This window comes from Lepisma saccharinum, chromosome 23 (assembly GCF_977018435.1).
Source record: "Lepisma saccharinum chromosome 23, izLepSacc3.1, whole genome shotgun sequence".
Lineage (NCBI taxonomy): Eukaryota > Metazoa > Arthropoda > Insecta > Zygentoma > Lepismatidae > Lepisma > Lepisma saccharinum.
Genome location: NC_139251.1, coordinates 6838604 through 6851771, shown reverse-complemented (window position 1 = coordinate 6851771; position 13168 = coordinate 6838604). Strand labels below are relative to the sequence as shown.

The following is a 13168-nucleotide window of genomic DNA, read 5'->3' as shown; positions in this document are numbered from 1 at the left end:
TGAACTTGGAATAGAAGAAAGAAATAGGTGTAAGTGAAATCAATGGCACTCTATTCAAAATACCGTGGTCAGCAATCAAATGGTTCCTTAATGAAAATTGTTCAAGCAAAGCTGACTCTGGGTTCCATCATTTATTTGCAGTAGTAATGAAAATATATGAAGACATATTATGTACTAGTAACATAAGTAAACGCAACTACAAACGCTAGCCTTCATGATCATTGATTGTGTGTAATTTCTATACACAATTAATGATCATTAACTGTAAGTTACTTTCACAGTAACTGTAAAGTAACTCAAAGTTACTTTCAAGGTACCAGTAACTGTAACCGAGTTAATTTTTAAATGAGTAACTGTAACTCGGTTACTTGTAAAAAGTAACTTATCGAATACTGTAAATAGCCTAAGTTTAAAATAGTGCATACTTAATCTTCGTCGAGCTGTTGTATACATAGTACTGACACATTGTACTGCGGGTTGTTGTCATTTCACCTTACGTGATTAATAAGAAATTTATGCAGTGAATAATATTTCTACGGGATTGGTACATCATTACCGCACTTGTTACGTATTACTGTGGAAGTCTATACAAGTCTTTTAACTGTTCCAACCAGCCCGTCACAAAGTGATTTTCTGTGGTATGTGGCAAGAAAGCTCCATTTGGAAAGACTTCAATCAGCAAAAATGTGTATTATTTATTCTTACTTCATATTACGTATCCGCGTGAAGAGTAGTCAAAAAATAACTTCCATATTGAGATAAAATTCATAGAAGAATGTTCTCGATGAAAATTTACTAAACTTGGGAATGCTAATAATGATGATTATAATTTCTTTTAAAAAAAATTGAAGACAGTTGAAACTTAGATACAGTGGAACCTCGATTTTACGTTATTCAGGAGGACCAAGCTGAAAAATCTTAAAATGCGAGAAAATGTAACACCGAGGAATATTTCTTAGCAATTTGCTACGTTGGGACCACCAACATTGAACGTAAAATGCAGGAAAATGTAAAATCAAGGAACTTGAAATCGTGGTTCCACTGTAATTATTATTTGTAAATTTTAATTAATCTATAAATTTGGAAGGGGCGTTACCCCCACATCCTCTATACGCCTTCATGGCGTGGTGCTATGCACAGGGGAGCACTTTACTTTACTTTACTTTACTTTTACTTTATAAAATTTGGAAGGGACATATTCTTAACTTTGCCCCCGCCAGCTTCCGCCCATGCTTACCTTCACACACAGTGAACAGAAATTTAGAATATTATACCTTAAATATGTTGTACTTCAGGCTTTGTGCTAAATACATAAGCATTTTTAATAAGATAAAGTCTTAATGTCATTTGATGCAAATGATTTTTTTATTACCCTGTCTCTGAACCGCCCATCCTAATTTTTCCATCAGGCATTAGTACCCACTCTGAGCTATCTACAAATAAAATTGGGGGGAAATTGAATGGGGGTCATTGCGCGAAATTCGCTCTTGAAGTAAGTCATTTATTTTTCTAAAAAAATACATGAAACTATGCATAAAATACATATTTATTAATATACTCATCTGAAACTATATTTAAATGAAAGCTTAAACTATTCTGAACAAACGAAAACAAACTTGAAGTTTTTACGGCAAAACTGAGAGAAGATATGATAATTTATAACCTAATGTGTGTCAATCAAAGTGAAGCCGAAACTGGCGTACACAGTGAATTTAAAAAGTGCGTAACTTCTGAACCCCATGACCAATCAAAAAAAATGTAATTTTTGTAATCAGAATTATAAGTTCTGTAAGTATACCGAATTTCATCAAATTTGGGGATAGGGGGTGACATTTTCACAAAATTCTGGATGATTTGACATGGAATGACCCGAAACTAACATGTAATGTGTTCCTAAAATCTATTTGTTGCTCTAACATTTGGACTTATTCCCCTCCGACAATGGCGGAGTGTAAGGGACTAAAATGGAGAATGCTTCCAACAAGATAAATCTGGGCTCCTCGTATCTGCTGTGCTTCATGTGAGACACTGTTATGTGTAGCTGAAAGAGTTTGGCACGTGCCTTTCGGTGTGCTCATGGATTGGAAAACAACAAGTTATGGAAAACATGGAAAACAGTTGTCAAGGTAATGGAACCCACGAATGTTAGCAGAATACTCCTGGAATCTCAAAGGAAATGTTCCTTAAGCTTAACACAGCCGAAAATCCTTTCGCAGTATATTTTAGGTCAGCATGCAGAATATGTAGCATTTTGAATCAAGCAAAGTTATTTTAGCACAACAAAAAAGTTGTATTACAAAAGATCTGAATCCAATAGAGAAAACAGTAAACAAATTTGAAATCAGCGAAAAAAATCCTATAAGAATCACCTTTTCGTTTCCATTTAACAGAGAAAAAGTTATAAATTGTTGTCGTCCAGTGTAATTAGTATTGCCAGATTTGAAAATAGGAAAAAATATCTCACGTTTGAATGTGCCGTATGTAAACTCTAAATGTGGTATTTTCATTAATAGACACGATGATCTGATTATTGCTAACAACGATGTCAATTTTACGTTGTATTGGGTATAATTATATTTCAATGTAGACGGTAACCTCCTGAGCATTCGGCCGTTCTATAAGATGTTCATCACATTTAATTTATAATAAATACAGTGCTTCCGTTTTGGCTATGGGCCGAGATAGCGCGTGACTGCAGACATGGAGCACAAGATTGCCTTCTCAACCCGTGACGTCCCGCTGATTTTCACACATATCTTTAGCAAGCATAATTATATTAATTATAATATAAATATATTTATATTGCATAACGAGTACTCGCCTGTTTTATAAGAGTTATTCAAAGTGGTCGCCAACCACATTCACACATTCCCGGCATCTTTTGATGAAATTTTGATATTTGCGTAAAAATAAGCAGGATGTCATGGGTCGAAAGTGCCGCCATCTGCGCCATGCCGTGCCGTCTGCAGTCACGCGTTATCTCTGCACCGACCCAAAATGAACGCACAGTATTTCTTGCTCAAAATAACAAGGAATTTCTCCCCTTAGATGCTGCCCCCTGTGCTCACACCCAATTCAGCTGTGGCGATGGAAAGTGCATTAAGGGAACCTGGCAGTGTGACGGCTACAACGACTGTGCGGATGGAAGTGACGAGGATGCTGCTCTCTGCGGTGAGTACATGTTGTCGAGTTTATCACGAAATATGCTGACGTCAAGCCTGTTATGGCTACTGTGTGGTCTTAAAGCGAGCGGCCTACATGCTGGCAAGGGAAGTGGGGAGCGGGGAAGCGACCAATCCAGACAGAAAGAAACACAGCAGCCCGTATATCGAGGTGGGCGCAGCACTTCCTCCCGCGACATCGTAACTCTCGGTGCCACCGCTGTTGTCTGTTCGGTCTGCTCGGTATTCCCCGCTCGGCTATCAACTTCCCTTGCCAGCATGCAGGCTCCCCGTCGTAAGACCAGTCAAGGGTAGTGCGGCAACAGAAAATATCATTGAATGCCTGTTTACTGCTGGTTACAACTATTCAGTTTATTTGTAGTGTGATAGGATACACTGTTACTATGTTACAGTTTTAGTTAATTTGCGGTGAAGCATACTGGTCCCCCGTACGAAACACTTACAACTCTTGAGGATCAACATATATTTTTTATTTAACAAATAAGATTAGAGTACTTTATTTATTTACGTAATTAATGGAATGATGGGGCATTTTTTGTGGTGATATGTTTTTCAGTTTTTTTGGGTATACGTAGGTATAATCAATGAACTGTTAAACTGAACGTCTGGACTATATTTCATACAAGGGTTAAGGTTTTCCAATTCCCATGGTCAACTGTGGCGGGTGCAGAGAATGATAGAAGGACTTAAGACCCAAAAATGATTTAACGTAATAGTTAAAATGAAATATTGCCAAAGTATTCCGTTTTGGAATACCTACACTTACTTACACTTACACAGTCCAAAGTGAGGGATCCAAATTGACTATGATAAAGTGTTGGTTGTGGTACAGTGTCTCTCAAAAGTTTTAGGACAACGACATTTTAAACTAGGCAACCCAATTTACACAAGGCGTTTGTGGTTTGCATGTAGAGTTAGGCTCAATTTCAGGGTTGCCACATGCACAATAGATATTTATAAAATAGGCGAAAGAAATAAAAACAAGTATTATTGTATAAAATTATTAAAAATATCACTATTATATCGCAAGTGACAAAATTATTTCTCAAAGAAAAAAATAGGTTTTCTGTTATTTCATCGCCGATGAGTCTACAGAAAGGAAAAGAGGTGAGAGAAAACGAAAGGTGACACAGGAGAGGAGAACGAGAAAACGAAAGGAGAAGAGGAAAAGTAGAGGATAGAAGAAAGAGAAGAGAGGAGATGTAGTGAGGAGAATGGAAAAAAGATTCTAGGAGAGATGAGGAAAATGGAGCAAAGAAGAGCAAAGAGGAGGAAAACGAGATGAGAGAAGAGAAGACGAGAAGAGGAGAGTGGAGAGTAGAGTAAAGGAGAGAAAAAGAGAAGAACGAAAAGAAGAGGAGAAGAGTGCAGTGGAGTCGGAAATCTAAGACAGGTGAGGAGATACGAGGAGTGGAGATGAGTGGGATGGAGATAAGATGCGAGAAAAGTAAGGAAGGCGATATGAGTTAAAAGCAGAGCAGAAGGAGGGGAGAGAAGAAGGAGAAGGAGAAGAGAAGAACAGAAGGGACTGAAGAGAAGAGGTAGTTGCAGAAAATATTGTCTCAGCGCCAAGAATTGATGCATTGGTCAAATTATTGACATGAAACATTCAATAACATATTGAAATGTATTGGAGAATGTATTAGATCGGTTCGAAATGCCTTTTGTTATGTTCAGAGCAAGATAAAATCTTCCATGTAAGATCATTGATTTTACCTGCGATTATATCACTAAAAACATGAATGTAATTTTAATATTTATAAGAATTATCCAATTTTTATCCACTTCTCGGTTCGTTGAAATGGAAATTTTGTAATTTAATATTTCCCTTCCCCTCATCGTTAATTCCAAACTGAATCATTACGTTTCACACCGCGTGGACAATGAACACAATGGGATACGTCTATAACTTACGAAAATTTTCTGCCACCGGAAGGGTTTGAACCTACGACCATCAGATTGACAGCTCTGAATGGTAAACACTTTATATATATATATATATATATATATATATATATATATACATATATATATAAAGGAATACCCCTACGCGGTGGTATCCCCCGTCATTCACACTTTTTCAACTTTTACTCTTTTCAATTTTTACAGTATTCTCAGTTTTTCACGTTTTTGGACAAACACAAATACCCATGCCTTACCCGGGACTCGAACCCGGAACCCCTGGCGTTGCAGCGCGCTGTGCTAACCACTCCGCCACGGAGGTCGACAACACTACTCTACAAGCTATCGCTCCTGAAAGTAAGTAGAAGGAGTTGTGCTGACCAATGTGAAATGTAGATGCAACTCTCCTCCTACATGTAATGTGCAAACAGTACTTGTTTGTAACAAAGAAAACGAAGGTAGTACGACTCGGCGAAAACATTTAATGGAGAATTGCACATGATGAAAACTTTTCAGTCGATATTTGCGGAGGTATCCTTGCATTGAACTCGAGTGGAAAAAGGGGTAAAATTAGTATGTCCTGAATTGCCACAAATATAATTTGTTAATATTTGTCAATGTCTTTGAAGCAGTACACAATTATCGTTAGAGTATCAGAATTCATGATCTTATACATGAAAATATCCCTTTGAACGTGTGTCAATTCATTTATTTGTTTATTTTTTTATAAATTCCATATGCAGAACAATGTAGCCACTATACACTGCCATTACAAATAATGTCACCATGCCTTGTTTAATAGAAGGGGATTTAAAAAAAAAGAAAAACAAGAACACCTAGTATGGAGGATCGAACCTTGAACCACAATCAATGCTTTCAAGAACTCTAACCAATAAACTACGTCCTTTGTTTCTTTTGGAGCAACAGTTCTTAATTATTTAGTCGCGTCAATATTGTAAACGTTATCCTGCAAAAAGAAGTTCAATACTCTGATATAGCTGTGTACTCCTAGAATTACCCTATACACATGCATTTGAAATTAACTCTGATCTTATTTCTTCGTTGTTAGTATATCTAAGCTTGTGAATATATTTTATTTGCAATTTTATAACGGTTACTTGAACATCTACGAAATTGTTCCTTATAATAACTCCGGTTGACCAAGTTGCCAATATAAACAAATGGAATACAGATTGTCTTCGAGCTTACATTGCTAAAAAGGAGCGGATACACGTATTACTATCCCAATACTTATTCAATAAGGTTTCTTGTTTGTCAAAAATTATCACTTAAACTATTGAATGTTGAGCTAGTGCCCACCCAGCCGCCTCTGATGAAATCTATCATTCTTCAGATTCGCTTTAAAATTTGACTCTGGTCACTTGTAACTTGCTGGGTGCAGACACTGTGAGTAGTATCATAAATATGACTTTGACGCCAACCCAGATTTTTTGACCTCTAAGAAAATCGCACCAAAACCTCAAAAACTCACTTTCTCTCCTCGTTCTGCGCCTCATTTATTGCGCTGACGATATTTCACAGCGATGAAAAGCAGTGATCAGTAAATGCACTTTTTCATCCTTGAAGGATGAATGCACCTTATCGTAATTTTCCAAGTCCGGCCATGTTTATATATCGAGACCTTTGTAAACCTCTCGGAACGATGTGATATTTCTGCCACACACACACGCGCACGCGCGCGCCTCTCATTATTTCTGTATTGTTACGTGTTTTTTTCAAGCAAACAAACAAACAAATAATAATTGTTTTTTTTTATGATTCCTGGCCCCTAACCCCGCCAGGGTGCGTGGTGCCCAACCAAAAAAAAAAAGTTCTAACGGCTGCGGTTAGATAACCACACCTCTGTAGAGTTTCACGTGTTTTTTTTCCTCAAACTTCCATGAAACTCTACAGAGGACCTCCGTAATGCATGCAACGTGTACTAACGACTCTAGTGTTATTTGATGTTGTATTTTTTATTTTAGTAGTGGTGTTTGTACTACTACTGGAGCGAGAAAGTATGAGGTCTTGCCTGTGCTAAAATTAGGCTAAGATGCCTATAAAAGCTTATTGCTTAAGTGTCCTCCTCTATCAAATTTAAGATTTTTGTACAGAAAAACTTTTTGAGAAAGTATGACCCCCCTCTTAGATTGATTTGGCTACACCTGAATTTGCCAGATTGTTGTCTATAAGTTTGTTAAAAATATGTTTTTTTTTCGACACTGTTTTGGTTTTAGTTAACTACACAGTAGTACACTGTAAAATATAATCTTAAATACTTGTTTAAAATATTTTTGTACTAATATGTTAATATGTTGATCTGAAATGTTCTGAATTAGGACCAGGCTCAACTTGTTTATACAATATAATATGCAAAAGTCTTCTAGAATTGCTCTGTGACTCTCTCATTTCTTACATCATAAACATATGATTTTTCACCTATAAGAATAACACTACATATGGTGTTATGAGGGAGTGTATCATGGAATTCACAAATAATTTTAATGTTTGTCCTGTCATTAACCACAACCTGTTTCCTTTTTGAGGTGTTGATGACAAACATAGAGATACCGGATGGGGGTGTTTTTCGATATATTTTTTCGATACCTCTTACTATTTTCGAGATATTTGCAATTTAAGATTTTTTAACGCTGGACTTGGAAAATTTTCGGAACATTTTTTTTGTTCCATGACGACCTATGCCAATTTTGGTAGGAGAGGACAGAGGACACCTAGACGATGCTAACGCAAGAAATCCCAGCTCTCTATGATCATCATTTCGAAAGTTACGAGCGATGAAAAAAATATTTTGGCAATTGTCCCACCCTTGACCCCAGGACCTCTAAAAACTTTGTACACGTACTCTGCATCACCAATATCGACAAAAGGGTCAAAGGGGAGGATTTTTTTGCGCTATCTCTCACTGTTTTTCGAGACATTTGCAATTTAACGCTGGACTTGGAAAATGTTTCGACAGAGGGGTCAAATTTGGTTCCATGACGACCTATGTTTATTTTGTTAGAAGATCAAAAAGGACACCGAGACTCGACCAACGCACTAAACCCGACCTTTCTACGACTATTCGTTCAAAAGTTACGAGTGATCAAAGTTTTTTTTTGGGGGGGGGGGTTAACTTCTTACCCCTTGACCCCAGGACCACCAAAACTTGGTATACGTATTCTACACCTCCAAAATCGACAGGGGGTATCTAACGATACCGGATGGGGGTGTTTTTCGATATATTTTTTCCATAACTCTTACCATTTTCGAGATATTTGCGATTTAAGATTTTTTAACGCTGGACTTGGAAAATTTTCGATTGATGAAAAATTGGTTCCATGACGACCTATGTTTATTTTGGTATGGGAGGACAGAGGACACCGAGACTCGACCGACACACTAAACCCGACCTCTCTACGCGTACTCTACGTCACCAAAAAAAAAATCGACAAGGGGAGATTTTTCGATAACTCTCACTGTTTCCAAGGTACTTAGGTTTTTGATAGACGACAACGACGGAGTCATCAATGAGTAAACGTCTGAACTCGGTGAACAAGTCAACACTTTTCAGTACGTCAACATTTTTGTTCTCTTATTTCGTATAAGAACGTATAAGAACGATAAAACGTACTGTGATACTCATCTATGCTCATCTCATACTCATCTCTCTTATACGTTCTTAAACGTTTCAACGTTTATATAAGAACGATAAAACGTACTGTGATACTCATCTTCACGATTAGTCAAACGTATCATTCATTCGCTGTTCATATTTTCCATCCTTAAATTCTAATAATTATGTATCTTATCTAACAACAGATTAAATTAAATACCAAACATTATCGAGAAGCAATTCCCAAAACATTATACTAAAATATTAACATTATAATAAGTGTCCTTCCATAGCCATTTCAGTCTTCAAACTGCTTCCAACAGCTTCCGTACGTTGATTCGCGATTAGTCAAATATGTCAAATGTAACTGCTATTAGTAAACGTACGAGGAAAATAAGTTTTGTAGAAATTCTCTTCTCAATAAGAATACTATATTACTACTTTTATTACATTAAATATTAATTAATTAATTCTCTAGCCCTCTTGATTCTGAAAATTTGTGGTTACAGTTCAATTTGTACTTATCCTGAGCAAAATTTATATATATTCTATTACAATCTTTACAAATTCTAAGGCAAAATTAAAAAGCAATAAATAAGATGCATCTTTGTTTTATAACTTTTCATAAATTGTATATTTGTCAGACATATTAACAAGATTCTTAGGTATTCCAAATTCGAATAATTTATCTTTTTAACATCTTTAACTTCAATCAAGTTAGTTTCTGGAACTATAGGTTCTGCTTCTTTTATTTCTGATTTATGTCCTACATGAACATTTAAAAAAGTCATTAAAACAATTCTTCCATCTATTTAAAATAGTCTGCCATTTTTCATCAAGTTTACTTTAGGTTGCTACGCCTTTCTAAATGTATTTGCACTTCTGATACTTTTATTTCAATTGCGTCGATTTTACGTTTCATGTAATCTCTTTTTTTTGTTACTTCTAAACATGCTGTTCTTTAACCACCTAAGTCTATTTCTATTAGGTTATGTGAACCGTTGCTTACTTTTTCCTAGTTTATACATTATTTAACTGTTGATTCTATACTATTATGTACGTACTCCCAATTCTTATTTAAGTAGAAATAAGTTTTATTTTTTTAAATCATTTTATACCAGAGATTGTAATTTTTTTATAATGCCATGTGATTTAATAACTAACTAACTAACTAACTCTCTAGTCTTCTTAAACCCAAAAATTCATAGCTGCAGCAACACAAGCCTTCCATCTTTCCATCTATATATTCTTAACCATCCCTAGCAATTTCCTTTAAATCCATCTCAATATTGTCCTTCCATCTTCGTCTAGGTCTTCTCTTACCATCAGGTCTCCCAACAAAAATCCTGTAAACTCCTCTTTCTTCTCCCATTCGGGTTTTGTATCACATAGTCTGTTCACTTAAGTCTTCTTTATTTAATTGTTCTAATAATATCTGGACATAAATATAAATTATGTAATTCTAAATTATGTAACCTTCTCCACTAACCTATTTTCTCATCCCTTTTAGGTCCAAATATTTTCCTAACAATTTTATTTTCAAATACTCTCAATTTATGTTCCTCTTTCAATATAATAGACCAAGTTTCACATCCATATAATACTACAGGCAGAATTACTGTTTTGTATATTTTAACTTTTAGTTTCTTAGAGAGAAGTAACATGCATTTCCTGAATGAAGCCTACTTTTTATTTTATTTCCTCTTTAATATAATTTTGATTTGTTAATATCTTTTATCAATATTTCATAAGATTTGGTTGCCTGCAAAAGTTAATCCATTTATCTCCTTGTTAGTAATAGTATTTTATTTATATATCATGTCAGGTTAGAAAAAAAAGTTCGCGCCTCAGTCAGTGCAATGAGTTGTGTGATGATGTTGTCTGTTTCAGCGTTTGACTCATACCAATCGTACGTATATCGTCTCCTTCCTTCCCTCGCCTCGTCCATCCTATCAGCCTGCAGCCCGAAAAAGAGACTCTGGATTCTGCAACTTTTTAATACCACTTATTTTGCGAAGATTGTCCATAAAAATCATCTTGCACGGTGAACAAAATTCATGCACTATTTTGTTTAACTCAACAAGCCTCACCTCCGTCGACTGTACTCAAAAATCTTGTACAGCAGTTCAAGTGGTAAGTCGGTTATACAAGTTGTCATTTTCACGAGGTGTTATTTAAATAGAAGTTTTTCGGTTTCTCAGGGAAAAATATAAAACGCACAATCAAGTCAAAATTCAATAAAATTCTATTTACAAGAAAAAAATACTTTTAAACTTACGACAATTGATAGAATGTTATATCAGATTTCTTGGGATTCAAATCAAAATTCTATAGTTAATAAAACTATGACGGATTGTTTATATGCACGAATGTAGAATAAGTATTGATCCACAGAAGCACTGACCTACGTCACCATGTCGTGATGTGGCAATAACCTAATGCGTATTGATTTTTGTATAACAGGCTGGGACAAATATAAGCCAGACTCTAAATATGAATAGATTACAACAAATACAACCTGGATGTATCAAATATCAGACTTCTTTATACAAAATATAAGCCTTTTGTTCAGTATACCAGAAATATGTTTAATATGAATAATAAGAAATTTTATATATTAATCCAAACAGACCTGTTATTTTAACTATCATATAAAAAAATGCAAAATATCCCAGTTTCAATTCGATCCATTTATCTGAATCGAAGAAACCGACAATTCACATATCCCCATATGCTTGCCCTATTAGCACCTCTTTTGCTGTTGTGCTCAATTAGTTTTCACTAATTGGCGATTTTTTGAAGAGGTCTAATAGAACAAGATACGGCGGTATGAGAAATATGTGAATTTCAAGATATTTTAGCGAATTACGCCGGCTTAAGCTAAGTTCGTATTGCTAGAAGGCCTTCGTCGTATCAAGTCACCTAACCCATTCACTAAGAAATAAGAGAAAAAAAATGTTGACGTACTGAAAAAAGTTGACTTGTTCACCGAGTTCAGACGTTTACTCATTGATGACTCCGTCGTTGTCGTCTATCAAAAACCTAAGTACCTTGGAAACAGTGAGAGTTATCGAAAAATCTCCCCTTGTCGATTTTTTTTTGGTGACGTAGAGTACGCGTAGAGAGGTCGGGTTTAGTGTGTCGGTCGAGTCTCGGTGTCCTCTGTCCTCCCATACCAAAATAAACATAGGTCGAACCAATTTTTCATCAATCGAAAATTTTCCAAGTCCAGCGTTAAAAAATCTTAAATCGCAAATATCTCGAAAATGGTAAGAGTTATGGAAAAAATATATCGAAAAACACCCCCATCCGGTATCGTTAGATACCCCCTGTCGATTTTGGAGGTGTAGAATACGTATACCAAGTTTTGGTGATCCTGGGGTCTAGGGGTAAGAAGTTAGCCCCCCCCCAAAAAAATGATCACTCGTAACTTTTGAACGAATAGTCGTAGAAAGGTCGGGTTTAGTGCGTTGGTCGAGTCTCGGTGTCCTTTTTGATCTTCTAACAAAATAAACATAGGTCGTCATGGAACCAAATTTGACCCCTGTGTCGAAAAATTTTCCAAGTCCAGCGTTAAATTGCAAATGTCTCGAAAAACAGTGAGAGATAGCGCAAAAAATCCTCCCCGTTGACCCTTTTGTCGATATTGGTGATGCAGAGTACGTGTACAAAGTTTTTAGAGGTCCTGGGGTCAAGGGTGGGACAATTGCCAAAATATTTTTTTCATCGCTCGTAACTTTCGAAATGATGATCATAGAGAGCTGGGATTTCTTCCGTTAGCATCGTCAAGGTGTCCTCTGTCCTCTCCTACCAAAATTGGCATAGGTCGTCATGGAACAAAAAAAAATGTTCCGAAAATTTTCCAAGTCCAGCGTTAAAAAATCTTAAATTGCAAATATCTCGAAAATAGTAAGAGGTATCGAAAAAATATATCGAAAAACACCCCCATCCGGTATCTTTATATTTGTCATCAACACCTCAAAAAGGAAACAGGTTGTGGTTAATGACAGGACAAACATTAAAATTATTTGTGAATTCCATGATACACTCCCTCATAACACCATATGTAGTGTTATTCTTATAGGTGAAAAATCATATGTTTATGATGTAAGAAATGAGAGAGTCACAGAGCAATTCTTGAAGACTTTTGCATATTATATTGTTTTTAGTATTAGATAAACAAGTTGAGCCTGGTCCTAATTCAGAACATTCCAGATCAACATATTAACATACTAGTACAAAAATATTTTAAACAAGTATTTAAGATTATATTTTACAGTGTACTACTGTGTAGTTAACTAAAACCAAAACAGTGTCGAAAAAAGAACATATTTTTAACAAACTTATAGACAACACTCTGGCAAATTCAGGTGTAGCCAAATCAATCTAAGAGGGGGGTCATACTTTCTCAAAAAGTTTTTCTGTACAAAAATCTTAAATTTGATAGAGGAGGACACTTAAGCAATAAGCT

The 13168-nt window shown here is 35.7% G+C and overlaps 1 protein-coding gene across 1 annotated transcript in view; it reads left to right on the top strand.

Annotated features, from left to right (window-relative positions):
- Positions 1 to 13168, top strand: part of LOC145977875 (uncharacterized) — a 469373-nt gene that overhangs the window by 215280 nt on the left and 240925 nt on the right. The window contains exon 6 of the mRNA XM_083110208.1: positions 3049 to 3171. Within this exon, the coding sequence (XP_082966334.1) occupies positions 3049 to 3171 (123 nt within the window). The remainder of the gene's footprint in view (positions 1 to 3048; positions 3172 to 13168) is intronic.